Source organism: Euprymna scolopes, chromosome 6, assembly GCF_053919585.1.
Source record: "Euprymna scolopes isolate OS-2025 chromosome 6, ASM5391958v1, whole genome shotgun sequence".
Classification (NCBI taxonomy): domain Eukaryota; kingdom Metazoa; phylum Mollusca; class Cephalopoda; order Sepiida; family Sepiolidae; genus Euprymna; species Euprymna scolopes.
Genome location: NC_136487.1, coordinates 14,836,084 through 14,854,790, shown reverse-complemented (window position 1 = coordinate 14,854,790; position 18,707 = coordinate 14,836,084). Strand labels below are relative to the sequence as shown.

General features: G+C 34.7%; 1 protein-coding gene and 1 pseudogene across 1 annotated transcript in view; one reads left to right on the top strand and one right to left on the bottom strand.

Moving 5' to 3' along the window:
• LOC145277529 (trafficking protein particle complex subunit 2-like protein) overlaps positions 1 to 10,429 on the top strand; it is a 49,559-nt gene extending 39,130 nt beyond the window's left edge. Inside the window, exons 4-6 of the mRNA XM_080128976.1 lie at positions 3,808 to 3,895; positions 5,877 to 5,956; positions 9,941 to 10,429. Of these exons, the coding sequence (XP_079985102.1) occupies positions 3,808 to 3,895; positions 5,877 to 5,956; positions 9,941 to 9,986 (214 nt within the window). The 3' untranslated portion in view covers positions 9,987 to 10,429. The remainder of the gene's footprint in view (positions 1 to 3,807; positions 3,896 to 5,876; positions 5,957 to 9,940) is intronic.
• A 2,201-nt stretch (positions 10,430 to 12,630) lies between these two features.
• Positions 12,631 to 12,756, bottom strand: LOC145278580 (U2 spliceosomal RNA; annotated as a pseudogene).
• Positions 12,757 to 18,707: the final 5,951 nt, after the last annotated feature.

The window sequence follows — 18,707 nt, the reverse complement described above, 5'->3', positions numbered from 1 at the left end:
AGTGTTTCTTGTGAAAGTTTGGCGAGGGGGGACCATAGACTGAAGTTCAGTCGAACACTTTCCATGAAAATAACGATACAGCAGAGACAAACTCGCAACATCTCTTCTGTGAGATAGAGGTTGCAGGGAAGAGAAAAGGATATCTCCTATGAGGCTATAAAGTCTATTTTGAACTCTATCAAGGCAGGACAAGTCCTTTCTAGCAGCTCCTGCCCAGATGTGGCAACAGTATTCCATCCTTGGACGTACCAGATAGAGAATTGCATCAGCAGTGAGATATCTACTGGATCGATAAAAGGATCCCACCATTTTTCCAGCGGCCTTGACAACAGATTTGATGCAGCTGTTCCATTTAAGATCAGGAGTAAAGGTCAAGCCCTGAAGCTTGTCAAAACTTGAGGTCTTCTCAAGATGAGAGCCATTCATTTCAACTGATGCCAGATGGGGATCAGAACGTTGATGATGTAAAGAGAGAAGCTTGGTTTTAGATGCATTAAAAGTAACCAGCCACTCCTTTCCCCATTGTACCACATGCTCAAGATCAGAGGAGAGAGAATCGGAGAGAACTTGGTCGTTTACTGACTTAGATGTGCTACCATAGATGGTAGTGTCATCAGCATAAATGTCTACAAATGATGTAAGGATGTGATTTGGAAGATCATTAATGTAGATCAGGAAAAAAGTTGGACCCAGGATGGATCCCTGAGGTACTCCAGCATTAATACTGTGAGCTTCTGATTTTTGCCCATCAACTACTACTCTTATGACCCTGTCAGAAAGAAATGATTTAATAATTGAGAAGACATTTCCAGCTATACCATAGCTAGAGATCTTGTGAAGTAAACCTTTATGCCATACCCTATCAAAGGCCTTAGATATGTCAAGAGCAATTGCCCTAGAAAGGTTGTCTCCGTCGAGAGATTCACTAATCCTATGAGATATAACTGAAAGCACATCTGCTGTAGATCTAGCAGAACAGAAACCATATTGTGTGTCACTAAGAAGGTTATTTTTGCTGAGATGGTTGAATACTTCTCTATTTAACACAAATTCCAGCAACTTACTCATGACGCACAGGAGACTTATTGGCCTGTACTGAGAGAATTCTTAAATACGGGGCAAACTGATGAGATTTTCCAGGGTGATGGGAAGCAATTCTCCTTAAGACAACATTTCAACAGTTTTGTAAGTATGGGCGCAAGTTTTTTGAGTACTATAATTGAAATATCGTCAGGGCCGGTTGCTTTACTGGAATCAAGATTTTTGATTAGATTGGCAACATCATGTACAGATATATGTATATCACATAGTGTGTTTTCTGATACAGGAGGAAATATTGGGGGTTGGCAGCCTTGGTTGCAAAGGGTAGAATTAGCTGCAAAGTTCTTGGCAAAGAGTTTGGCTTTGATGCTGATGAGATTACCTCAGGTCCATTGATGATAGTTGGGATAGAGCACACGCTTCTGTTCAGGATTCTGTATGCTATTTTCCAAAACTGGTGGGAACCAAGCCGCTGCTCAGCTACTTTGGACTTAACAGATTAAGCATACAACTCTCTTGCATTCTTTATTACTTTCTTACAATGGTTGCTGGCAGTCCTGAAAGCGGCTTTAGTTTCCATACATCTATTACGTTGAAAGCAGTGGAAAAAGTGATTTCTGTGCGCAATTGCAGCAGCACATTCTGGAAAGAACCATGGCTGGCTGTTAGGTTTTTGCTGGAACTTTTTTGAGGTTATGAAATGGTCTATACCTACAATTAACCATTCCGTCAGGTCTGATACTATAGAGGATACATCCTTTTTAAATATGGAACGCAGAGGTAGATCCGATATAAATGTATGGAAGCTATCCCAGTCAGCCATAGTGTATCGATATACTGTACGATGGAGAGTTACATCTGGGGACTTATTATATTTCATTTTTATCTTAATTGATGCAACAAAGTGGTCGGAAGATCCAAGAGGAGACTGAACAGAAACTGAACATAGTTCAGGGCAAGTTGTGAGAAAAAGGTCTAGTAGACTCGCATACTGGCTGTCATTGTCGGACACATGGGTGGGTTCGTGAACAATCTAATTTTGCCATGGTGTATAAGTACATAATGTTTTCACCTGAAATGCGTTGGTTTAAAATAACTATTTATTGTCATACATAATTTTGTTTTAAACTGAAATAGAAACCCAACACTTTTTCACAACAGACAAGTGTCATATTTGTTATGCAAGCAACACCAGCTTAAACGAAATGAAATCTAAAAATATGTTGGGAGGGGGCAGCATTTATTTTGATTTATTTTATAACCTATATATCTATAAAAGTGAGAGTGTATGTGTGTGTGAAGACACTTCTCAACCTATGTACTCAACAAATTTTTTATCTACAGACTTGAAATTTGGTATGTAGAGGATTCAGACATGTGGAAAACTTTTTAATCTGTTTTCATCTGGTAAAAAGGGCTGCTAAGGGATAAAAAATGAAAAATTGGTACGTGGGGGGGGTCGTCGGATTTTGTTTGTCAATTGTTTCATTAATGCACATACATGAATGGTTCACATGACAGATTCATTATGTTAAGATTAAGTCGGTTTGAATACACTTTTTAAAGATCGTGTCAAGTTGGCTTAATGGTTATCGTACTTGACTTATTCTCTTTAGGTTTTGATCTCAGCTTGAGTATTTTTTTACTTACAAGAAGTGAACTACTCTATCTTTGGATATACTTGGCTCTTATACAGATAGAGAATTGCATCAGCAGTGAGATATCTACTGAAGCGGAAGAACAATCCCACCATTTTTCCAGCAGCCTTGGCAACGGATTTGATGTGCGTGTTCCATCTCAGATCAGGAGTAAAGGTCAAACCCAGAAGCTTGTCAAAACATGGAGCCTCTCCAAGATGACAGCCATTCATTGATGCCAGACAGTGATCATAGCATTGATGATGTAAAGATAGAAGCTTGGTTTTAGATGCATTAAAAAAAATCAGCCACCTTCTTCCCTATTGCACCACATGCTCAAGATCAGAGGAGAGAGAATCAGAGAATTTGGTCAGTTGTGGCCATTGAAGATGATAGTGTTGTTAGTATGTCTACAAATGATGTTAGGGTGTGATTTGGGAGATCATTGATGTAGATCAGGAAGAGAGTTGGGTCCAGGATGGACTCCTGAGGGACTTTATTTAAAATGAAATGTATCACAAAGAGTTTTCTTTATTGCAATTAAGAATATTTTTATTAAAACTGTGTTCTATGTAAGAGAAAAATTGTTCTTTGTGTTTGCAACGATGAACAAAAAGTTTTGTTTCCAAATCCTTTGCATATACGTTTTCTTTTTTTTTTTTTTTTTTTTTTTTTTTTTTCATCACGTGAAAGATTTTGAAACTGGAATTGCTTTTCATTTAATGTTGTTGCTCCCTCAATCTTTGTCAAAAGTAAACTTTATCGATTATTGGTTTTTATTATTTTTATTATTGTTTTTTTTTTGTATTCGTTTTTATTATTGTTTTTATTATTGGTTTTTATTATTTTTATTATTGTTTTTTTTTTGTATTCGTTTTTATTATTGTTTTTATTATTGGTTTTTATTATTGTTTGAAGTTGTATGCATGCACAAATGCACCCAAGTTTGATTCAAGGCCATCACACACTCTGAATCAAAGATGATGTCTTGTTTTGGTCAAAGGAACTACTACTAATCCTAATCTAATTATTTTGATTCCCCAACAGGAGTACTCTGCATGCTCATTTTTTTTTTTTCTCAATTTCTGTTTCATTTCTATAGTTTGAATCCTTAACTTCTTTCGACCAGTTATGGCTATGTGACGAACACAAAAGTGAAATTTGTTATTGTGGTGGAATCTTCAAATACATCGCTCCGGGACAATGAAATCCGAAGTGTAAGCCTTTACAGTTCAATCTTTTTATATTCATCTAATTAATTTTCATGAATAAATATTGTTTCATGTTCACAATCAATCATCAGTGTGGCTTACGTTTAACTGTACAAACCCTGGTGCTTGTGTAGATTGATAAGCTTTTAAAGCAATGCATTTCAAGTGAAAACATTATTGCATACTTACGTATTATGTCGAAATTAGTATAAATTCCAAATTAAAAAAAAAAAAAAAGTGATCCAGTAGAAAAATGACAAGTAAAAATAGAATTTATCAAGTTTCATCATATGTTTAAATACGGAAGAATTGTGTGACCAATTCTGTATGCAAACAAGGGAGTTAACCCTTGACTTGAATTAAGGGTCTGCCACTTTTAAACAAAATATCCCAGAACGTAATTGTGGATTATTTTTTGTTAAAAATGCATTTGCAACATCTACTTTCCGTACTTGTACAGTTTAATCAACACATTAAAAAATGAAAATGTCGAAAAAAGGTTATATTGTACGTATTCATTATGGAACAAAGTTCTCTGAAAAAAAATTTCACTTAATTTCATCGTAGTTTTTTTTTTTTTTTTTTTTTTTACAGCGAAAAAACAATTTGTTATGATATCGAGCTAAAGGTTCGATTTTTAGGAAGAAAAGCTAGTAATAAAGATGGGGAGGGAGTGTCGGCACTTTACATAGAGTTATCTCCCCGTGGCGTGTTCTTAAAATTCCATAATGGCTGACTTCATCGCGCTCTCATGAAAACTTGTTTTTCCGCTGTAAAAAAAAAAAAGACTACTCGATCAAATTAAATAAAATTTTTTTTTTTAGATCTTCAGTCCAAAACGTATACGAACAATATAACCTTTTTTTTTCCGATATTTTCATTTTTTAATGTCTTGATTAATCTGTACAAGTACCCATTTTTCTTAATATTTGTAATTTATACTGATTTCGACATGACATGCAAGTACATAATGTTTTACCTGAAATGTGTTTGTTTAAAAAAAATCATTAATCTACACAATCACCTAAACACTGTATTTTATTTACAAATTTTATTTAAAAATACGCTAAAGTTGAAGATAATCAGTACACTTTAATTTTTAACTTCATATTTTTTTTGATTGTTCCAATTACTGAACTCATCTTGGATGTTATTCTTACAAAGTTTGAGACAATGCAACCTCTGACCTTCTTCAGGTGTATCGTATTGGATGTGTTTTATTGGTGAATAGTGGAAAGAATATTTTGTTCTTTTTTCGACGAATCTTAATCATCAGAATTCAAAATGTGTAATGCGTTTAGAAAACAGAAAAAGCATCAAGTCGTTTTCATTTTCGTATTAATTTGTGTCCATACTGATTTGATATGTTTCTGAATATTTTAGATGAGAATTGATAATATTTATTAATTGGATTGTTCAAACTACTGTGAGACTAAATTGTGAAAATAATATCCAAAATGAGAACAGTAGTCCGAACAATCTATATTATCAATCCTCATCTAAAAAATTAAAAAGCATATCAAATTGATACGCACTTAAATTTATACAAAAATAGAAAGAACTCTATGCTCTTTCCAATTCATAAACACATCACACATTTTGAATTATAATGATGACTAGCGGAGGTACCCGGCGTTGCCCGGGTGTTTCAAGGTGTGTGTGTGCTCTTAAATAAAAAAGAAACCGGGGGGGGGGGGGTAAAAAGTTTTGGTAAGTTGGTAGGATCGAACTCGAAGCCCTAAGGCGAAGTTGGAAAACTTCTTATGAAACGGATTTTTAATTTGGTTGAAATTTAATTGTTCAAATTTTAAATTATAAATCACATTACTTAACATATATATATATATTAGAATAATCAGATTTTAAAAAAAACCAGCCTAGTGGCAGACAAATGCAGTATTCAAAACGTTGTGAGAGAAACTCTGTAAGTATGTTGTTCGTTTGAAACATTTTTTTTTTTTAAATCTCTTTCCATTTGTTTTTTCAGATGTTCAAGAAACTCCACAATGCTTATGTAGACATGCTTTGCAATCCTTTCCACATTCCAGGGGAAACGATCACCTCAAAGTAAGAGTTAACTCCCTTGATATTATCAACAATTATATCAATAATTAGCTGCTCTGACTAGGCTCTGCCCGGGATTATTTTACTGATATTGGTTTTGCTTTCTTTTGTTTATTTATAAATTGCATAAATGTTTCAGAAATTTTTCATTCTTTAAATGATGTTGTGTGAGTGGAAACCTGTTAATATTGTATAACTGAAAAAATGAAAAATGTGGTCAAAGTTACAATATTTTTTTTGTTATCTATCTATATAACAGTGACCTTGTCTCTGTATGTGCATGGAACAGTCTCTATCAAACTACTCTGTCAGTTTTTGTTCTACAGTCTTGAAATTTGATAAAGGGCTACTATTTGGGATCAGATTTGCAGTGATACTATTTAGGGAGTTGGGCAGCAAGATGTATGTTCATATTAAACTTGAATTTCTGCATGTTAATACAGTCAGGGAAGCAGGAACCCGAGAGGGAATTTCAAAGTTCAGCAGTTTGAGGGAAAAATCTATTTGAGTAGAAGGCTTTATGGCATCTAGGGATCTCTACACAGTAGGGGTGGGATTTTGCTGCTTGTCTGTTTTGTCAAGGATATTATCTTCGAGGGAGGTACTAGTGCTTGGAGTTTGTGAGAGCACTTGCCATTGAAATACTTGTAAAGCCGGCACAAGGAGGCCACATTTCAGCAATGGGACAAAGGTTGAAGTTTAGTTGATAGGTCAGGACCTATTAGGTTGGTGACTCTTTTTTGAACGCTGTTTAGGAATAAGAGATGATTAGTAGGAGATACACCAGGCACCAGCCCAGATGTGGCAACAATATTCCATGCATGGACGAACCGTGGACTTGTAGAGATCTAGCTGTATATGCCTACTAGGAGAGAACATCTCCCTATCTGTTTGCATTTCTATCCCTAAAATCGAAGACGTACAAGGGAGTGTACCTTAAATATAATTGTATTCACTTGAGAACAGAATGGAAGTAGTTTTGCGTCTCTAGCTGCCTTTTCTAACGAAACTAATGACGCATTTCTAACATGTCACACAATAAATTTTATCAATTTATAAGCTTAGAAAAAAACGGAAATAAAAATCATGAAACTGAGAAAAAATACTAATAGATCATAGCAGATAGTTTAGAAAGGCAAGCACTTTGATTTAATATAACACTAGCAGCAAGGGTAGGGGGCTTCACCCCGGCATAAAATATGATACTTTAATTTGTCCAGATTTCATATATATTATTATAGAGTTGTGATTTCAAAAGTGGTGTCATCAACTGGAATCGAAACTGAAAGCAAAACTATATCATTCAAAGCTGGTGATGTTAACACTGTACCAACGTGGAACGCATATGAACTGATTAAAAATAAACGAAGATGAATGGACAAAATTTATAACAATCTTTTCAATTTTGACCCTTTAAAAATTTTGACCCTTTAAAAACTATTTTAACCTTTAAAAATTTTAACCTTTAAAAATTTTGACCCTTTAAAAACTATTTTAACCTTTAAAAATTTTGACCCTTTTAACTATTTTAACCAATTAAAGACCCATAAAAGAACAGTTTGTAAAAAATCCAACCATTTTAGTTTCGGAGGAGATAGTTTGAAAATACGGACTATAAAACAGACAGACATATGGCCGTTTATATATAATAGTCCGGCACCTTACAGACGCTAAACTTCTGACTGACCAACAATATGGATTTAGACAAGCCCGTTCCACAGCTGACATTCTCACTGTAATCTCTGAACGTATATACCATTCACTGGATAAAGCGGGGGAGGGCAGAGCGGTAGCTCTAGATATATCTAAGGCTTTTGACAGGGTATGGCACAAGGGTCTCCTCAGGAAAATTAAATCATACGGTATCACTGGTAGAATACTTAGCATAATTGAATCCTTCTTAGACAAGAGAAAAATCCAGGTTGTCCTCGACGGTCGAACATCTAAACAGTGTGATATAAATGCGGAAGTGCCTCAGGGGTCTATTCTTGGACCTCTATTGTCCCTGATATTTATTAATGACCTCCCCGACAAAACTGCCTCTGAGATGGGTATATATGCTGATGACACTACACTCTATAAAAGGCATGACAGGAAAACAAATGAACACATATCCAAGGAAATGGCAAAAACATTAGAGGATGACCTCCAATCTGTAGTGGAATGGGGACATAAATGGATGGTCACATTCAATGCTGCCAAAACCAAACTGGTTTCCTTCAATAACTACAAGAAACCTTCTCTGCCACCAATAGCAATGGCCAGTGACTCCCTGTCTGAGAGTACATCTTTCAAACTGCTTGGCCTAACATTCACAGGAAACATGAGCTGGAACAATTATATTGAAAACATTGCCAGGGGCCGCTGCAAAAAAGGTAGGCTCTCTCTACCGTGCTAGAAAACTACTGACACCTGAAAGTATCCTGTATCTCTATAAGACCACCATTTGCCCATGTATGGAGTATTGTTGTCACATCTGGGCTGGTGCGTCTACTACTAGTCTCTCGCTCCTAGACAAGGTTAAAAAAAGAGTCGCCAATCTGATAGGCCCTGAACTGGCATCTAAGCTTCAGCCTCTGTCCCATCGACGAAACGTTGCATCCCTCTGCTTGTTCTACAAGTATTTAAATGGTGAGTGCTCTGACGAACTGCAGACACTTGTGCCTCCACGTCGCAGACACCCTCGACATACCCGACAGGCAGCTAAATCCCACTCCCACACAGTAGAGATCCCTAGATGCAAAAGATCCTTCTACTCCAGTTGTTTCTTCCCCAGAACCGCTAGACTCTGGAATTCCATTCCAGGATCATGCTTCCCTAACTGTACTGACATGCAGAAGTTCAAGTGCAACGTGAACCGACATCTTGCTGCCCAAATCCCTACATAGTGCCCCCGTAGTTTCTGACCCTGATAGTAGCCCCCTACACCTGAGTGGCAATATGCCTTATTTGGGGTGAAAATGTAAAAAAAAAAAAAAAAAAAAAAAAAAAAAATGAGAATTATATTTAACGTTAATATGGAGTTAAAGTAAAATAAATTATTTTGAACTGTTAAAATAATTTCAAACATTATCAATAATATTTATTCATTTATTTATTTTTATTGATTATTTTTTGATTCATGTTTTGAAACATGACATGTTAAACTATAATTATTTTAAGGTAATGCTTTAAGCTCTATTTATGAGTGTAACATAATGTATAGGAGCGCATGGGAAAATATCAGCAGCAGCAAAGAATAGCTGGCTTGCAAAGAGATTAGCAGCAGTAGCCGAAAAATACGCATATGCAAATTAGGAAGTGTGCGCGAGAAGAAAAGGGAGAAAAAATGCACCACGTGGTCGGCAGAAACAAAGTTGACGTTGAAGAAAATGGACGTGTAAAATTGAAAGTGAGAAATGGCTGGCTACGGGCGGCGTGAGGTTGAAGAAGGAAAGTGCATACCGGGTGAAATGAACGGTGATGAAAGACATTTTAAGTGATTTTGAGATGAGAGATTAATGGTTATAAAAACTTTTGTTAAAAAAAAGAAAAAATGCCGACCTGGATTTTTCTTTCTTTCCTTTATTTGCAACACTGAGACAGTTAGTTGGTAAAACCTTAGACTAAAGATTTCAAGGTTTCTATTTCAATTTCTATTTCTTATTTGTTGGGAATTTATTATTTATTATTAACACAATATCTTTAATTTTTAAAATTAGTTAAGATCTTTGATATTTTGAAATGAGGCAAATTCTGCAATTTTTTTACATTAAAAAAAAATTGTGACTGACAGAAAAACTTTGACAAAATCTCTAAGATTTAACTTTTCAAAGATTATTAATATTTTCGTTAAATTACTCATCCTCTAAAATTTTAACGATTAAATTTTCAAAATATTTCAATTTACTCCTAACTAAGCATTTTATTTAGTTTTATTTAGTTTTGAAAAGAAAAAAATTAATAACAAAAACACAAAATAATTTTTTTTTTTTTTTTTTTTTGCAGAACATTTGAAAATGTGGTTCTTTCAATGATGCAACAAGAAACTTGAAATTATTTCACAGCGGATTTTTTTTTATATAGTTTTGATGGCTGGAACACGTATCTGCATACACACACACACTTGGCTTAGTGAAGAAGAAGCTGAGACTTGTTGTTCCCTGTTATCAATAAAAGGAAACTCTTTCTTCTAGGAGAAGGAGGTTTTTTCTTCCATGATGTAAATAGTTCATTTGTTGGATATTGTTTCTATTTAAACCAAACTTTTGCGAAAAAAAAAAAACTATATAAAAATAAATATTTGCCAAGAGAAACCGTTGTTAGCTTCATGGTGAGTATTTAGTTTTGAATTAAAAGCTGAAAATTATGATGGACACCTGAACATGACGAGGATGCAACAAAAACAACAAACATGTTGCGATAACAATACGGATGTTCACTTTGCTACAAAAAACATCAATAAAAATTTCTTATCTTTAAAAATTCTGACAAAAATTATCTTTTGCTTTTTTTTTGATGATTTTTTATTTTATTTTAATTGAATGTTTTTGTTGCTGTCTGTTAGTATTTTCTCAAACAAGATTAAAGTGTAGTATCTGTTCTTAAGATGATACACTTCAATTTCTTGTTCTCTGTCAGTGGAACAGAAATCCTCCACGACTGGGATAATTTTTATTTTTGTTCCTTTTCTCCACGTTAAAAAACGACCCTTGTGTCTAACTCTGTTTTGTGCGGAGGCAAAGTAAATAGGATCTTTAGTGTATAAAATGACCTCAAATTGTAATTATTTGCTTATATTTATGTGTTTTTGTTTACTTTTTTTTTTTTTTTACCAAGTCGTAAAATATGATACTTTAATTTGTCCAGATTTTTTTTTTTTTTTTTTACATAGGCATCACCACATTATCAAGGCCAAGAGGCCACTCAAGGATAAGGGTTAAAGAGTGTACAGTAGAAATTGGACAATATAGTAATCATTAGTAATGAAAATTTGGTAAATTTGATAACTTATATGGAACGGCTCATCAAGAACATATTTACGTTAGACTTGAAAACAACCATATTGTAGTCAGCCGGAAAGCAGGAAAACGGAAGACAATTCCACATGCGTGCAGTTCTAAGAAAGAAGTTTTGTTCATGGAATCAACGTTTAGGTTTAGGCACAGATAAAGAGTGGGGGGGAATTATTGATAGTGTTTACAGCTAGACGAGTGTTTCTTGTGAAAGTTTGGCGAGTTTTTAGATTCAAATATTAATAACTCCATTTTATTTCAGTATTTAATTTATGTATTTCTGTTTTATTAAATGCTAGCTTTTTTTCTCGTCCATAAATGTTTATTTATCTACCAAGTTGATTGCAAAAATAGATTACAAATTTGTACTCATTCTTAGTTCGTGAGAGGGGAATCTATCACCATACTTTCCCTTAAACACGTCTGTCTAGATTTTGTGTATATTATTATAGAGTGTATATTTTTATAGAGTGTATATTTTTGTGTATATTATTATAGAGTTGTGATTTCAAAAGTAAAAAAAAAGTATTTGAGTGCCATCAGCTAAAATCGAAACCAAAAGCTAAACTGTATCATTCAAAGCTGGTGACGTTACCACTGTACCAATGTGACACGCATATGAACTGATTAAAAATAAACAAAGATGAATGTACAAAATGTATAACGATTTTTTCAATTTTGACCTATTTTTGATCCCTTAAAAAGTATTTAAACCAGCTAAAAACTCATAAAAGAACGGTCCATAAAAAATAGAATCATTTGAAGCCCCTAGCGCCGCTCTGCGACTTTTAGTTTCGGAAAAGATAGAACTCGAAAATATGGAGACAGACAAAGTGAGTTTTATGAATTAGATTTTCTTGAAAAGTTCAGCAAAATAAAAAAGTTGGAACAAGGCCACTAAAAATTGGAGGGAATTTTTGGTCATCGTTGTCACTGTACCTTGCGTAGTCCATCCTAATCCTAGCTAGAGTTCTCATTCACCATAATACTGCAAACACACCCCGGGGGTTGTCCTACTTAAGATTCCTGAATCAAATGTTTTTTGTTTTTTTATGATAAATAAATAACATGTATTGGGTGCATTAATAAATAGTATGTATGGGTGCAACTTTACTATAATGTATTGTCTGACCCAATTGTGCATTTTTGAACAAAAGCATTTCAGGAGAAAACATACTTGTCATGTCGAAATTAGTATAAATTCCAAAAATTATGAAAAATGGTCCAGTAGAAAATGTGCTAGAGCTGATTTTTGAAAAAAAGCGTGCAGTATATTGATAAAAAGCAAGATGGCCGACGTGAAAGATAATGTTATCGGATTCTACGCAAAGCGACTTAAACAATAGAATGCAGTTGTCTTCCCCTGATTTTGAACTTCTAAAAAGTTAAGTTACAATGAACAAGGCCGATAGCCATTGGTCGCGTGCTCTCATGTAATGAATGAATGCGTGAATGTATGATTGACATGAAATTCTTAAAGATAAACTAAAATGACCGAAAAATGGGCTGAAATGGCTTAAATAAATAAAAAGTAAATGACTTAGAATGACTTTAATGAACTTAAAGATGAATTGAATGACCTTAAGAATGACTTGAATGCTTAAAAAATAATTGGAATCCTTAAAAAACAATTTGAATGATCTGGAGAATGACTTGAATGGCTTTGAGACTGACTGGTTGTAAAATGGGTGATCATTTTACATTAAATTAATACAGAAAAGTGATCCCCCACTTTATATCACAATAAGTACAGCATGTAGTAAGAACAGATACTACACTTTGATCTTGGCCAAAAGGCTAAAAAAAAGGGTATTTATTTGCTCCCCCACCGAGCAAATTAGGCACAAGGCCGATTTTTAATGTGAGGAGTGAAGGAGAAATGGGGACCAACTCCCCGTAGGGGAGCTGGATAGTGACAATTGATATGAAGGGTTGGCCCTACATTGACCAAGGTCTTATATGTGGGGTTGCCCCCACATACGGTCTTTGCTTGCAGTATCTGCCGGAACAGATACTACACTTTGAGATATTAAATCTTTTATTCAGGCAAAAAAAGAACATGAACAAAAAACTTAGGCACAAGGCCAACTCAAAAGGGGGGAGAGGGAAGATGGGGTTTCGTTGGTCATCCTTGTCACTCTAGAACTAAACAAAAGTTTCTCTTAGCTAGAATCTTCTTTCACCATAATACCGCATTCACCCTTTCGTACTTGGGGACGTCCTACTTGGCACCCAATTGTTTAAAACATTTTTTATTTCCGTGTAAAAACAAAAAAGATAACAATGATGATACGATAATTCATTTGTGTCGAGGGCGATGGTGGGGGGGGGGGAGAAAAGCTTAAAAAGCTAAGAACAGCATCTATTAACAACAGACCTTTGATCTTAACCAAAACGGCCAAGCACAAAAGTATTACGGACAGACCGACCGATCGACGGACCAACTTGCACGCGACTAATAACAGCAACTTTAAAAAATTGTGTTATTATTGATAATTATTTTTCTACTGAACCATTTTTCTTTTTTTTGTAAATTTTGGAAATTATACTAACTTCAGCATGACATGTAAGTACATCATAATGTTTTTCTCTGAAATGCATTTTTCCGAAAACACACTATAGTAATGTTGCACCAAATATTGTTTCCAAGCATTTTCTTTTAGCAAATTAAGGAAATCTGCCATTATTTACCATCGTTTTCATCATGAATCACATCTTCCACTTGGTGTAGATTGTGACCCCATGTGACTTTATTTTTCACTACTCCTTCCGCCCAACTGTTGAGAGATGTCCAATGAAAAACATTTTCTCTTCATCTTCTCCTTGGCTTTTCTCTGTCTCTTTTGCCTTCTAACATACCTTCAAAGCTTAACTTTGACAGGCCAGTGGTTGATCGTTTGACATAGCCAAAAAGTTTACTTTAGATAAGGTAGGGAAGTAGTTTAACGGAGGGTGAATATATGTTGTTTTTTCGATCAAGCGATTTCCCATAATGAAACACCTCAATGCGATTGGCTAGTTGTTTAGTCATGTGATACAATCAAGGCCATATAAAACTACTGGGAGGAAATAAATAAACTTTTACTTTAACAGTTATCGGCACACTTTGATTTTAGAATGGTGCTGTGTTTTTCGAAAAGCGTCCAACCCAGCCCGATTCTGTGCTTGCAATGTCATCTCGTGATCACTGTCGTTTTAATGAAACCAATTTTCTTAACTGAAAGATAAAAATGCTACTTATTACTGAAATTTATTTATCCACAGGAGTAGCATGCTCTCGTTCTGTCAGCCATGATTGGTTAGTCCTAAGTAATTTGCAATTGCATTTTGAGTGTTGCCTGCACTAAGGATTGAACCTTCAACCTCCAGAAGAGTGTAACTTACAACTGAATTTTACCAAGTACTTTATCTGCTATGCCACAGCCCTTGCAGACAAATCTAGTAGGAATTTTAGGAGTCTTAAAGTTTTTCGGTTTTAGATGAAAAGACTTATCATGTTTCAATGCAGATTTTTATTGGTTATGTAATATATGTACGTTTTTTTTTTATCTAATATTTATAATTGATGAGTGTGATCTGTGGAAATTCCACTGCAGCATCTTTCATATCTAATATATTGCTGCTGGGCAAATTCTGGACGTTCAGCATAAATGAAGATCCCGTAAAAGTATTTATCCAAGTAATCTGGTTAATGTAGTGTCAGAATATATCTGGTTATTACGGTTTTATCTCGTCATAGGAGTCTGTGATATATTTCCATTGTATGGACGCCCGCCATAAACAAAAACCCCACGATATCATTATACAGACAAGATATTAAAAAGGATAGAAGGTGATAACATACTACAAACATTAAATTATTAGTATATAGATACACTTATTTAGACAAAACAGATACTATCCTTGGATCCTAGCCAGAAGACCAAGAAGGTATATTTTAGTTTTGTGTATGACCCAAAAGCAACATCATTTTTTTTATTTAATTTTTTTTTTTTCTTTTTTTCATTGTATCTTCGGTGATCGGGAGATCCTATGTATTAAAAAGGAAAATAGAAAGTGATAATGTATTACGAATATTAAATTAGTGTCTGTATACACTAATGATGTCGCTTTTTGGCCATATGTGAAACTAAAATATACCTTCTTGGTCTTCTGACTAGGATCCAAGGATAGTATCTATTCTGTCTAAATACGTGTATCTATATACTAATAATTTAATTTTGTAGTATGTTATCACCTTCTATCCTTTTTAATAAATAAGATCTCCCGATCAAATAATTTATAATCTGGAAACCTTGACACATGTGCATACATTAAAAGTACTACGGTATTAATGTATATGGTTTTCATATTGTGTTAAATTCTGTACTAACTCTGTTTCATAGTTTATAGTTGCTTCTTTGAGTCGTCTTACTGTCTATCATTCTTCTTTGTCGATAATTTTTACTTCGTTCCATAAGGTTAAATGGGTTCCCTTTTCCCTCCATATATGGTCAGCCGTACCTGATTTTTCAATCTTTATACATGTTCCGGTTTTTCGATGTTCTTCTAACTTTACTTTTAGTGGACGGCACGTCTCACCTTTGTATAGTTTTTCACATTTACATGGGATCTCGTACGCGCAGTTTTTAATCATGATTTTTTCCATAGGAGGCTTGACCTGTGTTGCAGTATTTTTGATTCATAATGGGGATATGGTCCCTCACAGTTGGGAGATTCTATTTATAAACACTGCTTCTAGGAACTGATGAATCAAATTAATTCACATTCTGTTTCCAGCCAGTTAGAAACCAGGATTGCTCCATAAAAATTAAACCTTCCTTTAGCAACCTTGCATATGTTTTCTTTGTGTCAACACGGGAAGAATCTTTTGCTCTCTGGCTATAAAATTATAAAATCAGGAACCTGTACAAAACAACTGTCTACTGAGAATCAGTCATCTTCAGCACTTGTATAGAACAACTAACCATTGGAAACTGTTCTGAATCTAAACGTGGCTTCCAACTCAAGATGTTTCTGAAGTGTTGAGTCGCTCCTGAATGCTGCCCTGATGTCATATGGATTACATATTCTTTAAGTTTTTCCAACAATCCCTTTATTTATTATATACAAATTGTGGTGAGTTTTCCGATGGTATCCTTTGATGTCTAGTCCAGATTTCTTAGAGCTGATGTCCTGCTCTCTGGATAGTTTTGGTGAAGGGTTTCTCTTGAACTGTCCATCTCCTCTTTATGTATTGCTGTTACTACATCTTGCTTTTGCTCGATGTTGTAGGCAATGGACGATTCATTTCTGTATGGATGGTGGGGGTTGAAGTTTAGATATTGTCTGGTGAAAGTTGGCTTTCGGTATACAGATGACATAAACCCCTGACCAGTGCAAGTTATCAGAATATCTAGGAAATCCTGGAAATTTATTTGATAGTCAGTCTGTTACACTGACTTCCCGAAATAAATAAATAATAAAAAAAAATGGACAAAAGAAAAGCCTCACCAAACAGTTGTTCAAATTTCTTTTTATTTTTCCTCGTGAAGAAGAGATACTACTCTCAAAAATTAGGGACATCAACACTCACCATCTTATATGACACATTATGTTGGTCAATAAATGTTATATAATCGAAAATTATTGAAAATTTCTTGTAATATTGTCATTATTCTTTTCTATGCTAACTCGTGTCCACGGTGTTTCCTATGAACCACATTGAAATAGCCTTCAAACACAACTCCTTTCATATCTAAGAATATTTTTTTATGTTCTTTTTCCATTGTGAATTGTATAGATGGACAGATAGAGTTCACATGTTTGAACATTTTTTTGGGTGAGGCCAGAGTATGATGCACATATCACAACCACATTGTTGACTTTAGTGGTGTTGATCCTAATGTTGATCCTAATGCTGATCCTAATGTTGATCCTAATGTTGATCCTAATGCCATTTCCTCCAAATACTCATCGGTTAGTACTGGTAACAATGGTGATCCCCATCGCCAGACCTTTCTTCCGATGGATATCAGACCATATCATGAAGTATGTAGTTTCTACACAAAAGGTCAACATCTCCATTATATTATTAGATTCGGATGCAAGTGCATTTCTTCAGTGACGTATATAAAGTCAGCTTATACCATATCACCGCTAAAATCTTGTCCGTGGATAGACTCACTGTCTGGTTGGAATGAATGAGGGCATTGTTGATTATTTACATGAAGTGAGCTGAATTCTGTATAAAGAAGTATGATGGAGATTTGCCAGGAATCTGCTCAATGAATGGCATGCTGAACTTCGGGTGCAGACAATGGGGCTTAATCAAATATTATCTTTATGAATCTTAGGGAGGCCGTACAGGTGTGGTAGCTTGCTGTAATGCTGAACTAGTTTACTTAAGATTTCTACCCAGTCAAACAAGAACAAATTACCCCCAGTGGATTGAATGTCCCGTACATATTCCCAAGTTCAACAACTGAAGGTGGTCAGATTTTACATCATCCGAATCGCAAGAATAACATCCGGGATGAGAACAATATTAATCTTAAAAATTCCAAAACAAAATCATCAGTTTTATTATACAGTAAATATTCATTTAACATCGTGCTGTCTACATTGTTCTTTTAAATCAACACATTTCAGGTGAAAACATTATGTACTTATATGTGATGGCGAAATTAGTATAACTTTAAAAAATTATGAAAAATGATTATATATTTTTAACAAAAAATTAGTGAAAATTACGTTCTGAGATTTTGTGTTTAAAATGGCGGCCTTTAATTTAAACCAAAGATTATCTCCCATGGTTATTATATTGAATTGGTTGCACAACTCTTCCATATTAATAACATACAATAAAACTCAATAATTTGATAAATTCTATTTTAACTTGTAATTTTTTTCTACTGGATTGTGACACTTGATGGATTAAAAAGGGTTGATATGACAAACGTTGGAATTCAGACATAAAAGAAAGGAAAGAAAGGGCAGGAAAAGGTTTAAATTGTGTTAAATGCATGTAGGGGCCATAAAAAAAAACAATTTATAACGAAACATTGTGTTTTTTTCTCAAGTAGGATCTTTAAGTTATTCTGAGCTATAAAAAAAGAAATATTGTTTTGATAATAAATTAAATTTCCTGAGGATTTGTAAAATAAACATAAGCTAACGTTGATAAAAACAGTAATGGCCCTTTTATCCAGGCATTTTAACATTTCTTATCAAGTGTGATTCTTGTGACAGACAGGTTAGTGTACCCCACTGGAAACACCCAAAGGAAAGGGATAGGATTAAATGGCGACCTTGTGCACAAATGGCAGTAGTGGGGACAGTGTGGAGTGAAAGACCAAGGAATGAAGAGGTTGATAAGCCACAAGGAAAAGTTGAGTTCCTATTTACAATGCCTCCCCACGGGACAGAGTTAGACACTAGGGTCGTTTTTTAATGTGGAGAAAAGGAACAAAAATAAAAATTGTCTCAGTCGTAAAGGATTTCTCCTCCACTGATAGGGAACAAGAAATTGAAGTGCAGCATCTGAAGAACAGACACTACACTTTGATCTTGACCCGAAGGCTAGCGAGTTACATATTGAGGTTATCAGTCCTAAATGTTCCCCAAGTGTTATACATTTTATGGCGCGCACACACACACACACACACACACACACACACACAAGAAAACTTTTGACTGTCAGGTTTTCATGAACATCTTGTTTTGTTTCCTTTTTTTATTATATATTAAACTAGCCTGGGTGCCTGGCGTTACCTGGTTGT